Source organism: Neopelma chrysocephalum, unplaced genomic scaffold (genome assembly GCF_003984885.1).
Source record: "Neopelma chrysocephalum unplaced genomic scaffold, ASM398488v2 Primary Assembly neopelma1_43, whole genome shotgun sequence".
Classification (NCBI taxonomy): domain Eukaryota; kingdom Metazoa; phylum Chordata; class Aves; order Passeriformes; family Pipridae; genus Neopelma; species Neopelma chrysocephalum.
Genome location: NW_020897702.1, coordinates 19,396,298 through 19,420,610, shown reverse-complemented (window position 1 = coordinate 19,420,610; position 24,313 = coordinate 19,396,298). Strand labels below are relative to the sequence as shown.

Here is a 24,313-nt window from a genome sequence, read left to right as displayed (position 1 = left end):
GACCTTCCTCCCTACTCCCTCACCCATCACACCCCCCCGCCACCTCATACACCCCAAACCCCATCTCCTACACACTTCTCATCCCCCTCAACTACATGCGCCTCCCTTCACACCCACCCTCTACTCTCACACACCCTGTTGTCCACAAAAATTGGATTCATGGAATGTAACAAGTCAATAATTACACACTCAAGAGAGATGTTATTTATTTCAGAGTTGCGGAACCCTGGGTGCTTGGTGGTGTTCCACAAATCAAGCACACCAACTATCAAAATTTTTAAGTATTTATACATTTTAGCAAACAAAGGCATTAGTGTTCATTGGCTTCAAGTTACATAGGTCTCTTATTAATTGGTATTCTATCTCCATTGGTTAATGATTCTCTGGCTCCTCATGTCAATTAGTCCACATGCGCAGTCTTTCTCTTCTTTTGGGTCAGTGGGCTGTGAGCCAGTGGTCATGACTGCCTCCTGCTGGAATTACCTTTTACCCAATTAGAGCTGATTTCAGCACAATTGCCTAGTTGGGTTTATTGGTTTCTTTCTTATCTCGGGAGTTCTGCCAGATGCCCTTGTGGCCTGTAAATTCTGCGTTCTTTGTGTCCGCTATCAGTGGTACATCCTTCTTCCCAAGCTCTGTTAACCTCCCCCTATGTCTGAGATCCTTGAAGCATGTCAAGCCCTAAAGCTTAACGAAGCAATTCTACCGACAAGTAATTTGTCTTTCTAACACCTGGACATCACTCAGAGACGGCTTGCCTGCTGCCTATCCGTTTCACTGATTAAAATCTCCCTTCTCGCTGATTAGGCTTGAAAGTGTACAAAGACCAAACGTCCAAGACCATCCTTTCTTTAGAAAATGTTTACATTTTCCCCAGTTTGAAATGCCCTCCGCACCCATTCACACACGGCTCCCCTCACCCCTCCCCGCCCCCGCCATTCCACCTTCCCGGCCGCCGCTTTCCCGCGCGCGGGCGCAGGCGCGCGGCGCCCCCTCCCGCCGCTTCCCGACAGGCCGCGCGCCGGGAGCGCCGGGCCGCAGCCTCGCGCCGGTTCCTGCCCTCGGGCATCGTCCCTTCCCGTCCCGCCGGGCCCGCGCCCGCCATGCGCCACAGTCTCACGCAGCTGCTGGCGGCCTCGGCCGGCGGGACCAGTCCCTCGGGCGCCGTGTGGCCGCTGCCCGGAGCGGGGCAGGCCCCGAGAGGGCGGGATGTCGGCCCGGAGGGGGACCCGGGCCCCGCGCGGCCCAAGCCCCCGGGCGCCTCGGAGCCGCGGCGGCAGGAGAAGGAGGCCGAGGCGCCCAGCGGCCCGCTGGAGGTGTGGGAGCAAGAGGACTGGTTCCCGGGGCTGGAGCTGGGAGACCTGCTGGAGGCGGCCCGGCCGGACTGGGACCTGGAGGCGGAGCTGAGCGGCTGTTTCTGTGAGGAACCGGAGCCGCTGCCCCCGCCGGGCCAGGGCTCGCGGCCAGCGGTGCCCGGGCGGCGGAGCGGCGGGGCCGGCAGCCGGCTGAAGGCGGCGGCGGCGGCGCGGCTGAACCGGCTGAAGAAGAAGCAGTACGTGCTGGGGCTGGAGAGCCGCCTGCAGGGCCTGGCTGCCGAGAACCGGCAGTTGCGGGACCGCAACCGCGGCCTGAGCCGCCGCCTGCGAGAGCTGGAGCGGGAGAGCAGCTACCTGCGGGCCGTGCTGGCGAACCAGAGCGCGCTGGGGCAGCTCCTGAGCCGCCTGGCCGGGACCCGCGCCGGCGGGCTGCAGCTCAGCACCAGCCTCTTCAGGGACGCGGGCAGCCCCCGCCGCCAGCACCAGCACCTCCTGCCCGCTGGCGAGAGCAGCGACCACGACTACGCCCTGCCCAGCTCCCAGCCCCGCGGCCTGGAGGAGGCGGCCGTGGGGACTGAGGTGGAGGAGGAGTGGGCGGCCCCCGGCGGGATCTGCCTGCACGTGGACCGGGATCAGGTGTCGGTGGAGTTCTGCTCCATCTGTGCTCGGCGGGCAGCGGCCTCCTTCAAAATGTAGGGTCAAGTACCTGCTGCAAGTACTCGTGGGGTTCTCACCCCTAAGGGCCTCGCGTCGCGGCGGAGGAAACAGGCGATGGTGCGGAGGAAAAGAATCAATACAGTGGTGATGGGGTGGTATTGGGGGAGATGCAGAGAAGGGGGACCTGGCACTTAAGTGGCCAGGGTAACAGAAAAAAATCCTCTCGAACGGCACGTTGGGAGCCAGACGGTGGCCTTGGTTCAAGGTGCTGTGAATCTGGCGTGTGGACGGTAGTGGTGTGAGCCTGTTTGGCGTTAGGAGTCGCGCAGAGCTGTGTGCAGCAGTGCGACAATGGTCGTGCAGACTGACACGCGTGGTGCACACGCGGAGGTGCCGCCAGAGCCCGGTCGCAGCACTTGGGTGAAAAGATCATGCCGACCCGATGCATGAAGGTGTGCTCGGCTCCGCTTCGCAGTAAAGATAACGCTGACTACCCGGTCTTGAGTCAGATAATGTCTAGCCTGCTTTCCTGAGGAGCCGAAAATGCTTGCTTAGAAAACCAAACCAAAAACTCCATCGTCACTGGACAGACTTAAGAAAATAGTAATGATCGGCAAAAGAAAGCATGCATATAAAATTGTACTGCATCTCAGTTATACATTACTACTAAAACCTCTCTGACAGTTTCTCTTTTAGGTGCTTGCCCTGCCAGGCTCCGTTGTGTAGGGGTTAAAGAACAGTCGTTTTCCACCTCGCAACCTGGTAAGGATCAATATATTCCCATAATGCGGTATCAGACAGCTTGCTTTGCTTATCCCAGTCTCTTGTATTGACTGGTTCAGGAAATAATTTCTCTGGTCCTTGGCCTACTCTGCCGAAATGTTTCTAGCTCTCAATGGTAACTAATCGTGAAAGCTACAATCACATCATTCTCATTAGCTGTTTTCCCCTTTTCCTTTTTGAAACTGATACATTCACTACATAGCCAACACACAGCTACATTTGGAATTAAAAAAATGCTCATGCCATTTGAAATAGAAATTTGGTATTAAACCAAGTATCTGATGAGCTGAAAAGGGAAAATATGCTAATAAAGGGGATGTGCATTTATAGCTTTAATCACAGGGGACTATCCCAAAAGTGTAAGTACATTGCTTTTTAAATTAATTTAAAAATAAATTTGTGACCTGTTAGTTTAAAATACTGTCCAGTGTTAGGGATGCACAGTACCTTTCAAAAGTCGTTCTCTAGTTTGCTCTAATTCATGATGCAAGGTTATGCCTGATTAAACAGAACCTGAACACTAGTTAAATCTGTACAGTGGAATCCTCATATAGAGGAGTCAGTCTTTTGCATGGACCTCTAACGAGAACTGGGTTTGAAGAATGCAGTGCATCGAAGTAACTCGTTACTTTATCTTCCCTTAAGTAAATATCTGTGCCCATGCACACTGAAATTCCTGTGTTACTTCAGAGTAGCTTTAAAGTCTAAAAAATATTGCGTGTATATGCATGTGCTTAATTTTACTGTAGAGTTCTTAATTTAGCCTCTTACAGTATCCAGAAATCTATAACTTGATACAATTAAGCACAGTTTGGAGATGAGCAAATATGTATCTTGAGGCTAATGATTTGAAAAATGCTCCACAATTAACTGAGATAGGAGAAAGAATAGTTTGATGAACAAATAATGTGTGTTTTCTTGTAGTAGTCAGTGTTTCTCCCTATCACGAAAGATGAGTGGGTTCTTTTTTCAGTTGTATTATAATGTTTAGGTTGTTTAAATGTATGTCAGTTGGGGGAAGAAGGATTGTGGAAATGATAATATGTAAAGTGAGGTTTCACAAAGAATACTTTCCAGATCAGTTTCATTTATTAAATTCTTAAGAAAAAAATCTATTTAGTGGTTCTGAAATACTGTTTCTTAAAGCCTTAAATTTTGTGTTTAAGGCTAAGTAGGTGAAAGTGTTTTCTCCCTGTCATTTGCTTCATTGGTGCTAGACCCTATCACATGTTCATCAGTGTAAAAGGAGTTTGATTTTCTTTGTGAAACATCACTGTGTGATAAAGTATATGTGTATTTAGCATCCTTGTTTTTCTTTATGCTAAAGTGGATTCAGCTGTGTTGGGGCAGAAGAGACGGGACCAGCTGCTGGCCACATTTCCTGCTTTATTTTAAAAGGTAGTATAAGAAATGAGAATAAAGAGGTAACAGGGCTTTTGCTGTCTTTGGTTAAAAAGAAAAAAGTTGAATGCTGGGATCATTTACTGTCATTCGAGTTTTTTTTTTAAAGGCAATATCCTATCAAACAGGTTTTACTCCACTGTATGTAGAATTCCATCTGTTCAGGGTATATTGCCAGCACAAAAGAGACTTAGTGGGATATGTGTTACCTTACACCTCTGTGGTGGATCAGCAGGGCTGTTCAAAGTTTCAGTCTTAGACTGGGTAACTGCTGTAAGTGATGGGTTATACCCGTGCCACAGGAGTCAGAGTTAACCACCAGGACCTGCACTGACTGATAATGCAAAATGGAAATAATTTAGATTCAACCTAGGCTCAACCTGCCTAGCTCAGACTTCATGAACATGCTTTATTTTGCAGTTTATTGACAAAAAGAAAAACATTAATGTAGTATGGGATGTTACAGTGGCATTTTCACAGTTACTTCAGTGTAGAAGTGGTTTTTAAGTTAAATATGCATTCTTTCTTGTCGCATCACTGCTAAATGGCAGGGTCAGGGACTCAGTTCTTCTGGTCTCTGTGTGAACCCGCACATTGCTCTGTCGTGACACGACTTGTGAGCTGTGTCTGAGAGCAGCTGATTTTCTGACATGCAAAATGATGTATTGTGGTACAAGAACAAGGTTAAGTCCCAAGAAAGTCAGTGGCTGCAGGCATTTGTAGTGCCTACTGAATCATATTTAAACCAAATAGTGGGGAGGAAGCTATTTGAAACTCTTGACTGTACTATCTGTATGGTGTATTATTAATGTAGCTTTTTGAACTGAAAGCCTTGAAATGAAAAAACTTAATACTTGAAAATATATTGTAAATGTTTCCTTGTAATTATGTGCCATCCAGATAAGAATACAATATCATAATAAAATCAGACTTGTTGATCTTTCAGTTTATGGGCTCAAATGTTTTTTCATCTTTTTCTTCTCATTAATGTCTTGGTTCATTAAACAAAGTGGGAAAACATGAAAATGCTGTTTCTGCTCTCTTTGTGGGTCATCCACTGAAAAGATAAAATGGATCAGGGTGTGCAAGACAAATGTTCTTGCTCATCTGTATTGAAAGATAATTTTGTGGTAGGGACAAAGGTGTTATTCCTTGAACTGTGGGTAGAGCTGTACTTCTGAGAATCAGCACTTCTTGTATTTTATAGTTGTTTTTCTTAATTTTTTAAATATGGATATGTTTGATCAACATACCATGGAGGAGTAAAATACTTACATAAACCCTTCCGGGGTCTGTTGGCATCTTCCTGCTTTCTGTCCTATTTTTAGGCACTGAAGTTTGATGACTGGTTAATAATATGTTGTAAAATCACAACCTCATCAAATTTGTATTTCCACAGTAAACACTGGAGTGAGTGTTTAAAACAAAAGGTTTGACGTTGCTGAAAGGACAGAACATTTTCAGAGCTCCAGAGTGAGCCATGCACTGTACTTTTTGATTTCTGTTCATCTTAAATGCTTTATTTGTAGGACAGTTTAAAACAGCGCTTTCCACATGCAGGCATTCTAGTGAAAGTGGTCTGCAGCTTGATGAAAAGGAACGTTTCACTAAAAATAGTGTAAAAATTTAAAAGCATACTGGCATGCTCAGCCTTTTTGGCCTGTAGTTGTAGAAAGTACCCTGTTCAGCACTGGAATATGTGTTTGTTAAACTTTCGTACCACAGAACTAAGTGGTGCCAGTGTTCAGCTGTGTAGCTACGCTACCTACATTTTTCAGTATTTCTCCACCCCAGAGTCAACCAAAGAAGCATTGGAAATATTTAAATAAGAAACAATTTAATGCTCAGTTCTCCTTTAGTCCTTTATAGTTTGATTCTGGTGCTGTGACTCTTAGTACTGCTCTAAATTAACTTTTCTCTCTTTCTTCTGAAGAGCTTTGCAGCAGGAAAAAAAAAATCAGTGCTTCTGCAATCTGTAGATGCCTGGAGAGATGATACCAGAGGAAGTGCAGGAAACCCTGTTCCAACACTTGGCATCTCTTTGTACTTCCAGATTATCAGCTTTCTCATGCCATTTGTCAAAACTATAATCAGTTTTCCCTGTGAAACAGAGGAATCTTTTGCAAAACATAAAGGTCTTTTGTACATTTACTGATTTTTAAAATCCTGTGTTTTCTAGAGCTTTTAAAGAGGTTTTCTGCTGGAATCAGCAATATTCTGGTTATATTTACTATTTACTATTAGACTGTAAAATGTCTGAAGGATACGTTAGGTATGGGAGCTGTTCAAATGGACTCACTTTAAAGAACACCCTGTACCAAAATTGCATATTGCCAGCTGCTGATTCTACAGTTTTACGCCTAGTTGAAGTGGGATATGTAGATGTGGGGAAATAATTTCTGTGGAGAAATGATTCTGTGCTCATTAGCAGGAGGATGCCAAGAGCAGGGCTAGGGTGTGTACCAGGAAGATGGGCGCATCATTTGCAGAGGGCTGTGGAATAGATTGTAAAGTTGATATCCAGCATCATAAATGGATGCAATAATCACTGAGCCAGTCATTCTTAAAGATACTACTGCAAAATAACACCTTTATTTTATGTTTTTTATTATCGCAGGTAAGTGGTTCTGTTGGTTAAAGTCTGATGGCTTCTGGAGATATGACAATTCACTGTCATGTAAAATAATTGCTCCGTGAGAATCTCCAAAGTCAGGGTGGTTAAGGTAAGGCCAAGCTCTCTGTTTAGATGCAGACCAGTATGGGAACCCCATATGACACAGCAATACTTTGAATCAAGGGAAACTGAATTATCTCTGTGTAAAAACAGGTAGTCTGTGTTTGCTGCTTCCCTCTACAAATCAGGCTGCTACTGCTGGTTATAGAGAAATAGAGTGGGTGATTTTCCTGCTCTAATGACAGATTGTTAAGGAAAAGGTAGATAAACATGATGAAACTCCTTAATATATTTTTCATCAGTGTTACAGCATAACTTTTAACCCAATTCAATTAGTCTCAATGCTGAATTCTTTAATTCTAATTAATATTTCCACATGAATCTCAGGGGATACTAGAATTTTACTAAAGTGTACATGAATTGACCAGTAACTGTACAGCTTTTACAATCACAGAATCATTTAGGTTGGAAAAGATGGAGTCCAACTTTTGACCAATCACCAGCTTCTCAACTAGACTACGGCACTAAGTGCCACATCCAGTTATTTCCTGAGCACCTCCAGAGATGGTGCCTCCCACCTCCCCCTGGGCCATCCACTCCAATGCTTAACAACGCCTTCTGTGAAGAAATTCCTCCTGGCACTTTATATTGCTCTAGAACCAGTACAGTCACCAATGTGAAGACATGCCTGACTCGTACATGCATTACTTTAGACCACTGATCTTAGAACTTGAGGTAGCTGAGATATCACACCAGCCCTCAGAGGCCTCTTGACACACTTCCATCCTTCAGGAAAAGAGTAATTTCAAGGCAAAACAAGGATAAAGTGTGCTCTGACTAGATTGTTTTTTGGTTGCTTGATACATATGCTGGGAAGCCTGACACGACTATCACTCTGATTGCTGTGTGATAACAGTGTTCTCTTCGGTGTGCAGTGGGACCCTCCTAACAGCCTAAAGGAGGTAATCTTGTGACAGAAATTTTGTGCTAGCAGAATGGAGAAAAGGGAGAAGAATACTCAGATTTTGAGGAGTATCTAGAAAACCCTTGCCATGATCCCCCCTTTTTAAAAAAAAAAAAAATCTCAGTAGTTTGCATTATGAAGAAAAAGCCTCCTTTTTCAAGAATACTCATTTTAAGAGCTTCTAAAAGACGTAGCATCACCTGAGAGCCAAACACTAAGCAGGCAGTATAAATGCTTTCCCCCCCCATTTCCCAACAAGCACACCTGTCTATAATGCTGTTATTCAGCTGTATACTCTAAGCTGGGCATAACAAAAATCTTAACCTGCATTTAAGTTCAAAACTTGAAAAATGTCAGTGCAGAGTCTTTGTTTTTCTTTTAAAAACAGACAGAAAGCAACAACTTCTTTTCCTTGTTTATTATGGTTACTTATCCAAGGCAATTGAAAAGTTATTGTAGCTCTTCAGGATCCCTGCTAAGGTGCATCTGCTGTAGTATTTTGACATATATTCCGTGGTGTTTAGTGGCAAGATATAATCCAGTTAGACCCTGTACCAGTACACCCAGACTTGTCTTTCTAAAGACAGGCTGAATGATTGTGAGCCAGTAGCGTAATGCATTTTCTTTCCCTGGCAAGGGAGATGACATGTACCTAAACAACATAAACAGTGGTAGAAACTTACTTCTTTTTGCCATGCAAGTGTCAAGATTTAATATTATAAATATTTAGGTAGATAGTAATTTTCTCCTTCCTCTCCTAAGTTAAATTCACCTGGTGGTACTGAGCTCTCTGGATAAATGCTATAAAACATCCTGACCCTGTACTGAGTCTCGCCAAGCCTCGCTGTGCTCTGAATTACAGAGAACGACACCTGCCAGGGAGTTTGGCTGCCAGGCACTGCCCAGGGTCACTGAGGTCTCTCAGCTGTCCGGCCATCTTCACTGCTTGGCAAGATGGCAGCCACCACTGCCCACAGCCAGGCATATCCTGGGTGGCTTGTAGGGTTCCACTTCAATACAAGTGCTTCACAGTGGATTGCTTTGCAGATCTTGTTTAATTTTGGAGGCTTGGTGTAGCTCTTATGAACGTCACCTTGTAATTAGATGACCTTAATATAAATCCCCTCCCCATGTACTACATGCCTACAAGAAGACAGGTGTGTACAGACTTAAATTCCACAAAATTTACTCTGAGAACGGAAGATTTAACCAATAAATACATTTCACTTATTACAGGTTAATAAGACGTACCTGGCTGCAAGGCTTGCGTTCAAGGGGAGAGCCAGGACAACAGGATAGAGAGCACCCACAACAGCCCCTACTAATCCTCCTCTGACCACAGCACAGACCTCACAGTTCAGCTGACCTGCACGGCAAACAATATTTCAGTCAATATGCACACATGCTCCACCCCATCAATTTATAAGCTGTGTGCAAGAACGTGGAAAGAGGCCCTTGACAGAAACTGCCACGCTGTACAGGCATGCAAGAAATTATGAAAGGAGGACTCTTCCTTTTGCAAAAAAAAACCAACAACACAAAACTCCCATTTCAACCCACAAAGAATTTATCACTCTAAAGCTGACCTTCAAATAAAATTGTACAGACGGGGGAAACTGAGCTGCTTTGTTGCAGTCGCTTTTACATGACTTTGAGTGAAAAATCTAAAAACAAGTAATGTGTAACAGAATTATTTTTATAAATCTACATAAACATGTATCTCCTTTCCCACTCCACCTCAAGAACTCACTGCTGCCCAATGCATTGTTTTTCAAACCCTGCTTTACAAACTGAGGTTTTTCAAGACCACAACAGTTCAAGAGCACTGCTTTGTAGGGAAGAAAAGCTCCTCTAGTGTTATGTTGTGAACAGAAAGCAAAGCCCTTTTGAAAACAAGGAATAAAGAGTTTTTTACCTGAAAATAAAGGGCCACGCACAAAAACTTCATAAACTGCTGTTGTTGAAAGAAATGGAATAACAGCCATTGGCACAGTGGACACCAAGAAAGCCCTTCTGATATTTAGGATGTTCCTGAAGAAATTATTTGCTGCTAAGCCACATAAGCTTGAATTTGCTGCTAGGAAGTATGATCCATGATTACAAAGGTTCCTGTGAAAGGAGAAAAGTCATTTTAGCAATTGAGAACCGTAAAACAGTTTATTCAGTGTTACAATTCTTTTCTGAATATCCTACAACAAGGGGTAAGAGAGGTAAATCTCTCACAAGTGCAAAATAGAGGAACTACTTTCAAAAGCAACCAGCACAGCATCCTTTGTTACATGCCCGAGTTTACACACACTTTAAGAGTGAAATGACAGAAAGGCTGAGAAGCCTTTTCTACAATTTTTTTTTAGTTTATTACAGCTAATGGAAGCTTGAGCTAAATTTGCTCTCCTAATCAGCATGTTTCTAAGGAGAATGTTTTCTGAAAAGAAATTAAGAAATATATATATAGAATCACAGGTAGCTCCTGTAATCAGCCATGTTTTTAGCCTGCATACCAAAAGTATAGGTTTAGTTTCAACATAAGAGCTTACAGAACAGATCAGGTGGGATAACTCAGACTTTGCAATAATGATCTCAGCAGCTGCTGGCGATCATTTGTAGTGAACCTGCATGCTGAAGGGCTGTAAGCTTTCCTTGTGTGGATTTAAGGTCCTACCTTGCTAGTTAAAGGCTATAGAAGTCCAATGTACTGGTTTACAGAACTGGAGCTTCTATTTCTCCCTTGATAACAGAGGGACTGAATTCTGTTATCTACGATATTTTTAACATATGGTTTAGAGCAACTACTCGTGTTGCAATCTGTAATAGGGTGAAGGCAGAATAGAACAAAGCAGTCAGAGAGAGTCAGCAGCATTTAATATCTTAACAAACAGTTCCCGTTTGAGTACATCACATCCCAGCAGGTAACACAAGAGAGGGAACAGGCAAGCGTGCCAATTTTACAGGCCTGATGAGCAAATTTATGTAACTTCATTTGACTGACAGAAGGAAGTTGTGCATTATCTTTAGCATTATAGCTGGCACTATCTGGTTAGTGGAAACAACTCTTTGCTTTAGGTTTCGGCGAATCTAAAATTCACAGAATGGCAACTATTGCCAGGTGAAGCAATTACCTAGAAGGCACTCTGATTCTGAGGCTGTACCAATATTATTATGTTAAAAGTGTCTTTTTAAAATTGTATTTATCACTAAAGCCCCGAAAAAAAAAATTACTTAACCGATCACAAACTTTATGCTAGGCCAAATGTCATATTTACTTGTAGTTATCAGAAGTGACAATCTTTAAGCCATTCAGCAATTAGAATACATAATGAAAAAAAACAGTCTACTTAAAATTCTTCATTTTAATGCTTAGAATAACATTAAGCACTGAAAAAATCATACAGAAAATACTTCAGAGATGTGCAAAACTTAAAACATCTGACATTAAAGATGCCAATAATTTCTCATTTTGAATAGGAAAATACCTTAGTTCCCAATATATACTAGATTTTCAAAGATGAAAATAAGCTACTAACATTTCAATTCTGCTGCTATATAGAGAGAGCAAAAGAACTTTACTTGTCAGATCTCTTCTCTTACCCCTTATTAAAGAGCTATTCTTTTTTTTTGTGCTTTGTTTTAAAAAGAAATTTGCTTTTCAAATCCCCATTTTCCCAATTCTGGACATCACTCTCAGAATGTCCACGGAGTACTTGCTGCAAAGCAGCCATTTCATTCTCTTGGGATGTTTACAGTCACAGGCAGTGAAACGCAGGTGGGCACATCCATAAATGTGGAGGACAGAGATTAAAATTTTAGCAGCATATTTAAGTATCCAAACCAGATCAAATTAATGTACTCAGGACCAGCAGAAACTGCTTAGGTGTGGTGAAGTACAGAACTGCTACACTGCACAGAAGCAAAGAAAGGGAGGATGGAAGCATTGGGGTTTGGAGTTTTGTTTATTTGCTTTAAATACAAGCTCCCTAGTGTTAAAAACACGTGCTTTGGTGAACAGGAACTCTCTCAGTCTGACTGCAGCGTGTTTGCCGTTCCCTTCCAGCCATTAGTGACCTCCCCTCTGGATATACAAGCCTAAAGTCCTGCCAGGACTGCCAGCTACTTCTTTCCAAGGCCCAGAAGTCCTTAAGTATCACAGTTTCTATCCAGATGTTACCACATCACTACTGAGGTTATCTGCCTCCCCTGCTCTCCTGAGGAAGAAGGAGTGTTGCAAGTTGAATGTGAGGGCAGCAGATCCTATGCAAAGTTGCACCCTTTGTTTTCTCACCTGTGTGGGGAGGCCCTGTGTTACTACCAGCAGTTTGTTTAGCCAGCAATTCAGTCCTATTAAAAATATATATAAATAAAATAAGCTTCCAATTCCTCTTATTTATACAGAATTTATCCAAGCTGATACACACATTCAAATGGCTCCTAAAAGAACCAGCTCAGGTCCAGTAATATTTTGCAGTGAAATGCAGTATCACAAAACAAAAAGGTCATTTGTAAGGCCCAGAAAGCATTTAGCTGACTTTGTGTTGCACAGAACCCTGCTGGTGAGCCTGCAGGACTCCAGCTGACTCCTCCACCACCACCTGGATACCTCAGTCTCGCCTTCCTGAAACGGGAAGCAGTGCAGAATGAAATGCAGAAACAAGCAGGCTGACACTCACTCAGTTCTGGCCCCAGGCCAGTCCTGCTGGACACAAGATGACTCCAGCAGAATCAGATTTCATTTCCTAGAAAATGTATTAGTTCTAGCATAGGACTATGTGAATGCTCACAGCCAGTCCGGGCTAATCAGCCATCCCAGAACCCTAAGCATTGGAGAGCACATACTAGAAACAGGACCAGAGCTAACACTGAACTAACCATATTGGAAAAACATAAAACAAGTTCTCTCTTCTGGGCACTAACAAGTATCTTCACAATTAAGTATTTTTGTAACTGCAAAGAAAATTTGTAATATGAGAGTAAGGAAAAAGAAAAGCCTCCAAACGACTCGACATGTTTGATGCACTTATCTTCATTTTTTTACCAGCACTTACTGATCTGCTTTAGGAAGCTCATTTAACATCTTTTGTATGATTTCCATCTGCTTGAGTCTTTCCAAAAATAGACTCTGCTGTGGAGAATCTAGTTCAAGAAACTCTCTTCCTGTCATTTTGGAGTCCTGGATCATAAGGAAAAAACAAACAAAACAAACAAACAAAAAAACCCCAAAGTTACATAGCCCCAGTATGAATCAAATAAACATTTAGACTCTTTGCCACCATGAATCACAAATGTATTTCCTATTTTGCATGGCAATATTCCAGGTTTAAATTGATTTAACTGTCAAAAAGAGGTGAAAGGAAAAAAAAAACAAATAAATCCATACTTTGTAAAGATTTAAAGAAATTACGAAGATACCTACTCTGCTTTTATACTCCACACATAAGGACTTTTTTTATTGGTACCCTTAGCCAGAGACTTATATACCACATCAGTTGTATTGGGTTTGTGTGTCAAGGTTTTGGTAGCTGGGGGGCTGCAGGGGTGGCTTCTGAGATGCCAGAATCTTCCCCCATGTCTGTCAGAGCTGTTCCAGTCAGCTCCAAGATGGACCTGCCGCTGGCCAAGTCTAAACCTAACCTCAACAAGTGGCAGTGTTTGTGAGATAACATAGCTAAGAAAGGGTAAAAACTACTGCCCAGGAGCAGGTGGAAAAGAGGAGTGAGAAAATGTGAGCAAAACAGCCCTGCAGACACCCAAGGTCAGTGGAGCAGGAGAGGTAGAGCTGTTCCAGGTGCTGGAGCAGAGATTCCCCGGCAGCCCATGGTGCAGACAAAGGTGAGGCAGCTGTGCTCCTGCAGCCCATGGAGGTCCACAGTAGAGCAGATATCCACCTGCAGCCCCTCGGGGATACCATGCCAGAGCCTGAAGGAGGCTGTGACTCTGTGGGTAGCTGCACTGGAGCAGGCTCCTGGCAGGACCTATGGCCCCATGGAAAAAGGAGCCCACTTTGGAACAGGTTTCCTGGCAGGACATGTGAGCCTCTGGGGGACCCACACTGGAGCAGGCTGTTCCTGAAGGACTGCACCCTGTTGAAGGGTCCCACAATGGAGCATTTCATAGAGAACTGCAGCCTGTGGGAAGGACTCAAGTTGGAGAAGTTTGTGGAGAACTCCTGTGGGAGAGATCCCACACTGGAGAAGGGAAAGAGTGCAAGGAGGAAGGAGTGGTAGAGACAACGTGATGAACTGACTACAACAACCCCCATTCCCCACCTCCCTACATTGCTCAGAAGGAGGAGATAGAGAAAATGAGGAGCGAAAGGAGGGATGGAGGAAAGGTGTTTTAAAGATCTGGCTTTGTTTTTCATTACCCTACTCTGATTTGAGTGACAATATACTAAATTTTCCCAATGTTTACTCTATTTTGACCATAATGGTAATTGTTGAGTGATCACCCTCTACTTATCTCAACCCATGAGCTTTTATTCATACCTCCTCCTTGTCGTGTTGAGGAGGGGGAGCGACACAGCATCTTGGTGGCTAAGTGGCAACCAGCTGAGGTCACCCATGCCAAAAACTCTTGATTAAACCTGGTGTTTAGTGATCCAAATGCTTGTTTTCTAGATATTTAACCCCAGAGGAAATTCTCCCAGACTCCCTTTGCCAGTCATACCTACCTTAAGTTACTTTTATGACGTGAAGGCTGAGTCGTAAGCCCTTCTATAGGACTGTGCCTGTTCCGGTTGAGGCTTGGCAGGATGCAGGAACGGAGAAAGCAGGACAAGCGCGCAGGATCTCACCGGGATCACTCTAGGCCGTCTCAGGAGAGTCCCAAACCTGTGCTTTGGGTAATGCACAGACCCAGCGTCACAGAGCTGTAACCACCCACCGCTCCCCGACCCTCGCACACGTTTTGCACACGCATCTCTCCCTGATCTTCGCACGCCGCTGGAGGCCCCCAAGCCCTGCAAAGCCCCTGGCTCAGGACAGAGCCCTCACCCCCGACCTTCAAACACCAGCCTTACCAGCCGCCGCCCCCGCACCGCGCTCACCCTCCCGACCACGCCGCCGAGGTCCGGCTCCGACCTTGAGCTGTCCGGGAACACCCGGCCCCGCCGCCCCCGTCGGGCCGCTCCCGACGCTCACAACATGGCTCCGCCCACCTCACGCCCTCCTCGTGGGCGCCGCCATCTTGCCCGCTCACATGACCCAGGGGCCTCAGAAGCCGTCTCCGATTGGGCGGCTGTCCGTCGGCCCAGAATGGCGGCGGCCGATTGGGCGCGGGCCGGGGGCGGAGCGCGGCTGTGGTTGCCGGGGCGGCGAATGGCGGCGGCTCCTCGATGGCGGCAGGGCTGAGCGCGGACCCTGCACCGGCGGCCGGGACGCGGGGACTCCCCCTCCCTGCGGCGGGGGGAGGCCCAGTCCTCGGGGTAACCCGCTGACCCCTTCCCCTCAGCCCGCGCCCTCTCCCCGTCCGCCCCCCTCAGCCCCCCCGCCCCTCCCACCCGTCGCCCTCTTCCCTCGCTGCCGGCTCCTTTGTGCTCCTTGCCCGTCCCGCCCTTCCGAGTGCCCTTCGCCCCGGCTGCGTGTCGCTCCGCCCCACCGCCGTCTCCCCCTTCATCCCGCAGTTGCGTCCCGCCTGTCCTTCGGCAACTCTGGGGGGATTGTCCTCGTCCTTCAACCCAGCCCGGCTCCTCCAGCTCACCTGCGCCCCATCCCACTCTCCCCCGACCCAGCCAGCCTCTGTGCCCTGTCTCGCCTCAGAACGCAGCACAGTCCCCCTTGGGTTCGGGAGAGCCGGGGGAAGGAAGGAGGGGTGGGTTGAGAGGGGTGAGGGAGGAGAGCCCTGGCGCCCCTGCCTGGGGATGCGGGGACGGACAGATTCCGGTTGTGAACATGAAAGAGCGAAGCAGAGCCGCCCCCTTCGCAAACACGGTTCCCATCGCCCACAGACGATGCAAAGCAAAGCCCCGGCATGTGCATCGCAGGTCCTCATTCGCGCGGGGAAAGGAAGCGCACGAAGCTTGTTCGCCTTTTTCGTACATTTCCTTAACGAGGTAGATGAGGAAAATCCATCCCGTTTCTGTTTCTCTTTTTGTTTGTGTTTTTTTTTTTCCAGAAAAAGGGAGGGAGAGAGAGAGAGAGAGAGGCTCGTATTGAAGCCAACCAGCTGCGCTTCTGAGTGGGAAACTCCGGACTGATCTCATGGCTTGCTTTTTATTTCATTAATACTTCATTGTCTCTGAAAATGAACCATTTGTGAAGCTCTTCTTCTAACTCTGCTTATTCCTCTTTCATGAGGTGGCTGCTGCTGTGCAAGGGAAGGAATGGCATGAAGTAAATGGCTCCAGTATAAGCAATCTGCTTTGCCCAAGTGCCCAGTGAGCAGCACTGTCACTTTAATAATTCCAGGTCAAGGGATTGCTTTCCTCGTTTTCAATCCTCTTTTAATACATGGGAGGATCAGAGGGACATTAAAGCCGTAAGGCTGGGTGGCTTGCAGATAATAAAAATGAAAGTGACTGCCCAGTGACTTCTCTTGGGTAAGAGGGTGATAGTTGAAGGCTGTTGTCTGGTGAGGAAAAAGGGACCTTTTCAGTCTGCTGTGTAGTCATCTAATACATAGCTAGCAAAATTATTTCAAGAAGTTAAAGAGACACTTTGGATTGTTTTTGTCTTCCTCCTTATTTGGATTATTTGGGCGTTTTTGTCCTGCAAATGATATGTTTTTGAGCATGTACAGGTGGAGTATTGAGACAGCTGCCTAGAGATGGACTGTGCCTTAATTGTATTGCATAAAATCTTTTAATTTTCAAACTTTGCTGCCAGAAGAGGAGTTATAATAAGGTTTTATATTGCCGAGGAACGTTTGCTCTTGTATTTTTATAGATTCAGTTATATTTTAAAGAAATTGAAAACATCTCTTAAAAAAGAATCAAAAAGCTTCTTTTCCCCTCCTTTTTTTTTTTCTTATTTGTGGGAAGCATCAGAAGTCCAATACAAGGGAACAGCAAGTATTCATAGAAATGAAGATTGAAGCTGCATTTCCTTACTGAACTGTAAAAGTGTTCTGCAGTAGATAGCCAATTCTTGACCTCGCAGAGTGCTCCAGTAGTACTTCGTTAGTACCTGTAAATAAGTGCTTGCAACCAGATTCAGAAGTAGGAAGAAGAATGCCAGTCAAGAAGAAAGGTGGGCTATGAAGCTTCATATCTCATATTGCGTCTTCATTGTGTTAGATTGTTGATTTCTGGTACTTACAAATTCAAATTAAAAATATTTTAATGGGGAATGGAAATAGTTTTTCTCTTGCGCTGAAAATGGGAGAAAAATCTGTGCTCTTACAATACTAGTTTTTAAAAGTAATTTTATGCTATGTTTTAAGATTTAGTCAAATTTGGCTTCAAATGTTTTTTTTTTTAAAGATCAACCATCAGAGATTTTGAACAAACACTAAGAGAAAAGCTTGGCATTTAATTTTGTGAGAAGGCTCTCTTACAAATGCCAATAAATTTTAAAACCATAGTTTAGTCTATTATCTATTCATTACGTTTGGCAGATAAACTTCAGGTATTAGTAGCAGCATAAATAAATAAGAAAGTTTCAAGGCCAAGTTTAAATAAAAGTTATGGGAGTTGTGTTTTGAAGGTGATTTAAACGTGTGGGTTTTTTCAAATGTGATTTTAATTAACTTGGATTTCCATTCTTTAATACAATATAAAATTACTGTCATTATGGCTGTAGTATGGCAGCATTTAAGGAACGACGAACAGCCTTATGTTTTGCCCATTCTCACCTCAAGTTTGTGATGGCTGCAAGAATAGAAGCAGCTTTGGAAAACGTGATTTCCAGTATTCAGACAAGAATTGTGAAATATATGCAGGCAAATTCTTACTCTGAAAACACTTGTATACCTTTGGTTATAGCTGTTTACTTGCAGATAGGGCACTGATCTAAAGTTTTTTTATGTGCTAATAGAATAAATGTTGTGTGAACCTTTTTTTATTCAGCTCATCTATCCAGATGCGTGCTCTGATATATCCCTGGATCTGATGATACAAAATGTGGGGAAGGAGCAGAAAGTGAATATTACACAACAGAAATGAAGATATAGTTGATATGACTTTGGGTTCTCCTCCTTGTAGGAGTAACCCTTCATTAGTTATGAATTAACATTTACTAAGTAAATATTGATAAAACATGCAGATTGCTAGAATTATTTTCATGCAAAAAACAACAAACGGGATTTTGTGTTTATATTTTAACACATGACAGTGTAGAAATGAATTTTCAAAACTGAAATATTTTAATGGATCATCCTGTCATTCATTATAAGTGATTACAATTATGTGTAGTAAAGGTGGGAACGTGTATGGAGGAGTAACATCCTTAATAATTCATCCTGCTGTGCTGTCAACGTGTCACCCTGATGTACTGGTGAGGCTCATGTGTTCTACCTGTTTACAAAAGGAAAATTGAGACCGTTTTCTTATTTTAAGTCTTAATCCTGATTTAGGTGATTTACATTAAGGATGTTTCCGTGCTGGATGTTTATCTGTAATTCAGTTTCAGAACACTTGCTGCAGGATTTTTGGGGTGAAATCTTACAGGCTCCTTTGTGCCTAAGTTAGATTGGCAATCACAGCAGTCCCTTCTGGCCTTAAAAATCTGTGGATTTCCTGTTTGTTTCCAGGCAGTTTGGGTCAGTTTTAGTGTACAACAAGGCTCGAATTTCTTCTGTCTTATGAGGATGTGTATTTTGACAATGTTAAAATATAAACTCAAGAGACCCAAATATGCTCTTTGAAATACTATAAACTGTAACATCAATCGGTGTATTGGAGTTCCCAGTGTGAATGGCTTTGAGTATTAAAAGGGTATTGTTAAAAATGTATTTAAGCATGTAAATTGCAGGTTTAAAAATGGTAACGAATCAGCAACTTCATTATGATTTTGAATGACTTAATTTGTCTAGTTCATGCAATAGATTTTAACTTTCTAAACATAATTAAAAGCATGCTGGCAACTTGAAACACACTACCGTTTTTTAAAAAATCCGCTATTGTTACACGTAATCCCTGTTACTGCCATAAATACGAAGGAGATTGAGCGGATTTTTTTCCCTTTCTTTTTTCCCCATTTATTTGCTTTATGCTTTTGACAGCATTTTGTGTCTAACTAATTTTATATTTCTGATGGTGATTTATTTTCCCTTTCTTGTTTTACGTATTTGGGAGATCATGTCTACTGTCTTTCCTACCCAGGCCATCTGTAGAAATCTTGGTGGGATACTCACTTCTAGGCTGTGCAAAAGTATGTATTTCAATAGCAACATTAAGGACAGGATTATCCCTCTCCATTTCAGCACTTATTTTTGTGTTGCTATTTTGGATTTGATCAAAACATTCTCCTGAAATCAATATTGAGACAGAGAAACCTGTGAAAACAAACTTTAAAACATCCTGATATTTATTGCTGGATATTGGCATTGATTTCTTTGGCTGCTTTCTTTGGCACTGATTGGTTCTGGGTCTTTCTAAAGAACAGTGTATGCATTTTGGGAATTGGCCTTTGACAGATCTCACATCCAGTACCAGTCTTCAAATTTCACATAACTTTGCACCTAATTTACACTTTGCCTTCCTGCTTGATATGATGTCTTCCATCTCTCTTTTAAAAGTCCAGGCCCGTTTAATATAGCTTGCTTAATAATAAAAATCATATAACTTATAGCAAGCATTAATTTCTTATGGATGTGGAAAACAGGATTGCTTCTGGTTCTGATCATGTTTGTGTCAGTACGTGATTGCCATTGCCTGATGTGCTAGAGTGAAAGGATTTTGTTTTCTCACTTCATTCTGAAGGGGAATAAAGCTCCACATTCCCAACAATGCTCACAGAGTTGACATGCTTGCTGTCAGTCTCAGCAAAAAGTGAGGCTGGAAAGGGAGAACGAAGTATCCTGTGGCGTTGAATGTGCTCCCTTCAGATAAGGGATGAGGCACTATTTCTGCATGATTAAACAAATGGCTCTTTTCTTTGACTTTTGCTCATCTTTCACTTTTAAGTACATTTCAAGTTTTAAATCAAACCAGCCATCTCACTTTAGTTACAAAATGATTTGTTGGACAGTACCTTTTAGAGATGATATGAGATGAACAAATTTGATAAGTCAATAAATGCATTATTTTTGCTTAATTTTTACTTTGCTTTCACAAACTAGACTATGTATGAATACAAGTATTCATAAAAAAGTTACGGAACTTCTTGAGAAAAGCTTTGTTTCAAACTAAAGTAGTACTACCATATAGAAGTGAAGTCAGGTCACTAAGTGGATTCAGGTTTTTGTGTATCTTCTTTTCCTCCCTCTCTTCCTGAGTTGCTTAGCTGAGTTGATTTCTGTGAACTGTAAGGAACTATGTTTAGATCTGTAATTGCGTGTATTTTGGATTCATCAACAGAATAGTTAAGAGCATAAAATGTTACTGTAATTCATTCATGTCTTTCACAGTGATGGAAAGAGCTAATTAAATCCATGCTCCTCTGTGATGGAGACCAGATTCCAGTTTTGAAGCCCTACTTGCGATTCATATGGAGATGGCAGGAACTCCCTCCTCTAGATGCCTGGCTGCACATGTGCTTCTAGACTAACCCTGTCATCATCTTTACACATCTAGCTGTGTCTAGGCAGTAAGAGATACTTGAGTGCTGGGGTTTGTATTGCCTTTGTCCTGCTTTCTGTCATTCACAGTGAGACGGATTGTATCTTTAGCCAGATGAAATCTGTGGGCTGCTATTAGTTCCATCTTGCTCCACCTTCTACCCAGTTTATAAAGACCTACTGATTCTGTTTGTCATGGAATAACTTTTTGCATCATTCCTTTTATATTAAAAAATGCCTTCCAGGCCATGCATTATTCGGCACATCAGTGTCAATAATTAAAAAGTATCAGTCTTATCCCATGTGGACAACTTCTGGACCATTGAGAAGAATCTGACAGATGCACTTTATGAAATGCTAGATTTTGTAGTGGTAATGCTGACTTTATGTGGCTGGTCTATTGGAAGGAAGGGGTCTAAAAACAACTCAGCATGAACTTTTAAAGCGAAGTTCATAAAGGACTAGACAAAGCCAGCTCCCATTAATGCACTGGAGTTTTCCGTGCCTTAATTCTCTTTCAAACTGGCGACTTCTTTTTAGATAACAAAATTTAAGTTTAGGATCCTAACTTTTAGTGCTCAAAAATCTCACTGAATGTAGTTTCAGGCTCCTCACATCTTACAGCAACAAATCCAATATGTATTGGAAATTTTGTTTCTCTTTTACTTGCAATAAGTAATTGGTATTACAAGATTTTTGTCCTTTCAGTTGCTGAATGAGTAGTCTCAAATAAGTACATGGCTAAAAGGCCACATCTTCCACTCAAAGTCTTGTTCGACCGCCTCTCAGTTTTTACAGTTCATTGAATGGGAGCAGTGCGAAGTTTAGGTTGTGTTTACAAACTGTGGAAAGAACAGTTTTAGATTTCCAAGAGTTAAATAAGCAAGTGTCAGAAAATTACTGTCTGGACTGTGCCAGGCTTCACCACAAAGCTTTGATTTAAAGATGTCACTGCTTTTATGGCAGTGAGCTTTTTCCAGCCAGCCATTGTTTCTGCTGTGGGAAACAGTGAAGTATTTTGCACACGAAAGGACTATAGGAGCAGGCATTGTACAGAACAAGTCTTTGTTCTTTACATGCAGGCTGGAAAGCTAAGGACTGGGAACTGTGAAATTTATACTCTTTTTCCAGCTCTGCTGTTGTTCTGATACATTTCAGATGTTTAATGCAGATCTACACCATTTTAGTTGCCTCATCTATGCAGGTGCCCAGCTTTTTGTCCTGGAGGGTTGCTTTGGTCAGCAGAGAGAGGTCCACCTCCAAAGGGCATTTTAATACACCTAGGATCTGAATTGCCTTCTTGACAGTTGCCATTTTCTCTCTCTCCATAGATGAAACACAGGGTAACCACATTAACTCACCTCAATTAGATGATGTCTCAGTTTCTTATATAAATTTTAGTGGGAAAAGTATTTCCTTATCTGACATACTTAGGAGAGCTGACATCGTGTGTTCTATGAGTGCTATAAATTAACACTATTCACTATTTTTGTGGGCAAAAAAGTGTTATTGTATTGTTAGTCACTGGAGCTGGAAGCAACCATAGTGTTGATACAGACATGAGAGGCAGCTGTGCATCCTCTCCTCCATTCCTATTAAGTGCATATTGCACTCAGTAGAAGCAGTGGTGTCTTGCATTATAAGCATAATCTCTTTCCTTCTCATCCTCTCTTCTTTCCTTCTGAATTTGTTCCAGATGGCCAAGTTAGATGTCAGAGGGTAACCATGGAGAAAAAGCTGAATTTGTAACTAGTAGCCAGATGTGATAAAAGTCCCTGCTTCAGCAAAATGAGAAAAATCTGCCTTACTTAGATATGCTTATTTTGGTCAGGTCATACTAGGTTCTTGCTTCTTACAAGTATTTAATGTCTGTTTCACTGTGGTATCTTCTTGTATTTACTGTAGATTAACACAGTGCCAAACAACAGCTTTATAAAAATAAAAGCTGTTTTCTCTTGCCGTATTCATGCCTGAAAGAGTCAGCGAAGCTGCCGTGACCTGATGTCAGTAGTAATCAACATCCAAAATCTGTGAAGAAAACATTTGCTCTTTATTGGATGTGGTCCAGAAGAGTTTTTGATGGCAGTAAACTTGCCAGAACAAGTTACTGCAATTGTCCTTAAGTCTGTCTTTTTACTTTTGGGCTGAAGAGATTAATGCTCCCTTCAAAACATACTTATCAGGGAATTGAATCATGTAGAGTTTCCCAAAAAGAGAGAATCTGGACAATTTATGGTTTTGCACACAGAAACCAATCTATTCTGTTTTAGAATGCTGCTCTCTCCCCTGGTTGTGTAGCATATCTTGTGTTGTGCTGTAGTGGAATAATTCAAGTCACCTTCCAGTTCAGTCCTAGGTGTTGAGCACTGCACTTACACTGCCTTGCAGATGGATGCCTGCTAAGCTGTGCTTTTAACAACAACAACAAAAAAACCCCAAACAACCCCAAACCACCATAAACAACCTCAAACCCAAGCTTTGCAGATCTACAGACCGAGTTGCTTAATGCCTAAATGTAGAATTAATTTTATGTTGTTGCGTGAAGGCACATGTTTTGATTATTGACTCAGAGACTGTAGTATAATACAAAGGTTCTTAAATTAAATATTCCAACGTGAATGTGAGAAAATGTAAGACCATAATGCCTGTTTTGCTAATAAATAAAGATAATTTGATCTCATTCCATTTCATTTTTTTTGCATCATTAAAAAGACATTCGTGTTATTGAATTAGATGGGAATTTTTGTAATTCCACATTGTTTTCTTTCATGTTATACAATATTCTTTTGTATGAGTTTGGAATTATTAATTACTGACCAGACATCTTTTTGTTAGCTTTCTGTCTCATTTCAGTTTTCACATTTATGTTAATTTTGATACTGAATGTTCTTTTAAAGAAAAAAAAAGTACACGGCTGCTTTATTAAGTGTATAACTCCTGGTTTTTACTCTTGCCACTATGCATCAAGTTCCACTAGTTTTGTGTATTGCATACAGTTAGATTGTAAGCTGTTCAAAGCAGGGTGCTCCAACAATTTTACACTATTAAGATGTCAATTTACATTTATTCAGCTGTATAAATAAGAGGGTTTCATTTGGTGCTACATAATTTTGGGGGTTGTGGCTTCATATTTCATTCTGTCTTCATATTTGCATTGTTGATTTAACATTAGCATTTGTACATCTAGATTTTAACATCGTGACACTTGAAAGACAGAAAGAAGAAGTTCAGGTAAAGCTACTTATAACTGCAGGATTTTTGAAGTTTTGGAAGGAGTCTCAGGGCCCTAGATGCTGCTCGTTCTAATATCTGAAACACAAACTGGTCCTGTGTGGATAGGTCACCAAATTTGAGAAAGGATCACCAACAAGCAGTCCCCACATTACTTTCAACGTAGTTGGGAAAAAAGAGCTCCCTGGAAAAAATGAATGATCCTGGTGGGATGATTGGCTAAAGCCCTTCTGTGCTCCCTTAAAGGAGGGTAGGGGGAATCCAAGTCTGAGAGTGAGCCGCTGATAATACGTGGGCTCTGCCTTATTATAGTAAGGTATGATGCATAAGATTAACAGATCATACATGAAAGGCTGAAGAAAAGTTTGTGATTTTTATGCTGAACCAGTCACTGATCTTTATGTAGTTATCCTATTCCTTGGATAAGTACAGTTAGTCAAGTTTAGAGGAATATATTTAAAAAATGTGTAAAAGCAGCAATTTAACAGAATAGATGTGTGATTATATGTTGTAAAACTAACTGTAAAAATACATGGATAACAAACTTACATTGTAGCTAATCATCATTGATAACTAAAATTTTTCTTAAGGAACTAGTTTTCCTTATAGCAAATTAGATAAAAAGTCTGATTCTTAACA

General features: G+C 42.4%; 3 protein-coding genes across 23 annotated transcripts in view; 2 read left to right on the top strand and 1 right to left on the bottom strand.

Annotated features, from left to right (window-relative positions):
• Positions 1-986: 986 nt before the first annotated feature.
• On the top strand, positions 987-11,960 carry CREBZF (CREB/ATF bZIP transcription factor). 11 transcript variants are annotated; one of them, XR_003533297.1, is made up of 4 exons: positions 987-2,008; positions 2,658-2,735; positions 4,084-4,154; positions 11,847-11,960. XR_003533297.1 is itself a non-coding variant. In XM_027677537.1 (3 exons), exons 1-2 carry the CDS (start codon positions 1,104-1,106, stop codon positions 2,704-2,706), a joined length of 954 nt encoding a protein of 317 aa, XP_027533338.1. In that variant the 5' UTR covers positions 987-1,103; the 3' UTR covers positions 2,707-2,735; positions 4,084-5,102. The 11 variants fall into 11 exon arrangements, 2 of the variants coding, with proteins under 2 accessions (XP_027533338.1, XP_027533337.1); XR_003533299.1 differs by lacking the exon at positions 11,847-11,960 and adding an exon at positions 9,032-9,126; XR_003533294.1 differs by lacking the exon at positions 11,847-11,960 and adding exons at positions 6,775-6,880; positions 9,032-9,112 and having other exon boundaries at positions 2,658-4,154.
• On the bottom strand, positions 8,199-15,588 carry LOC113964824 (transmembrane protein 126A-like). 6 transcript variants are annotated; one of them, XM_027677542.1, is made up of 6 exons: positions 15,488-15,588; positions 14,460-14,619; positions 12,835-12,959; positions 9,711-9,904; positions 9,047-9,161; positions 8,199-8,447 (listed from the first exon to the last, which is right to left on the bottom strand). In XM_027677542.1, exons 3-6 carry the CDS (start codon positions 12,948-12,950, stop codon positions 8,246-8,248), a joined length of 627 nt encoding a protein of 208 aa, XP_027533343.1. In that variant the 5' UTR covers positions 12,951-12,959; positions 14,460-14,619; positions 15,488-15,588; the 3' UTR covers positions 8,199-8,245. The 6 variants fall into 6 exon arrangements, with proteins under 6 accessions (XP_027533343.1, XP_027533340.1, XP_027533341.1 ...); XM_027677539.1 differs by lacking the exon at positions 15,488-15,588 and adding an exon at positions 14,835-14,951 and having other exon boundaries at positions 14,460-14,624; XM_027677540.1 differs by lacking the exon at positions 15,488-15,588 and adding an exon at positions 14,835-14,951.
• The window catches only part of DLG2 (discs large MAGUK scaffold protein 2), a 1,039,246-nt gene continuing 1,030,009 nt past the window's right edge, over positions 15,077-24,313 (top strand). For 3 of the 6 annotated variants that reach the window (XM_027677513.1, XM_027677512.1, XM_027677530.1), the window contains exons 1-2: positions 15,077-15,212; positions 15,902-16,974. In XM_027677513.1, coding sequence (XP_027533314.1) covers positions 16,956-16,974 — 19 coding nt within the window. In that variant the 5' untranslated portion in view covers positions 15,077-15,212; positions 15,902-16,955. The remainder of the gene's footprint in view (positions 15,213-15,901; positions 16,975-24,313) is intronic. The other 3 variants (XM_027677518.1, XM_027677515.1, XM_027677514.1) reach the window with 1 other exon arrangement.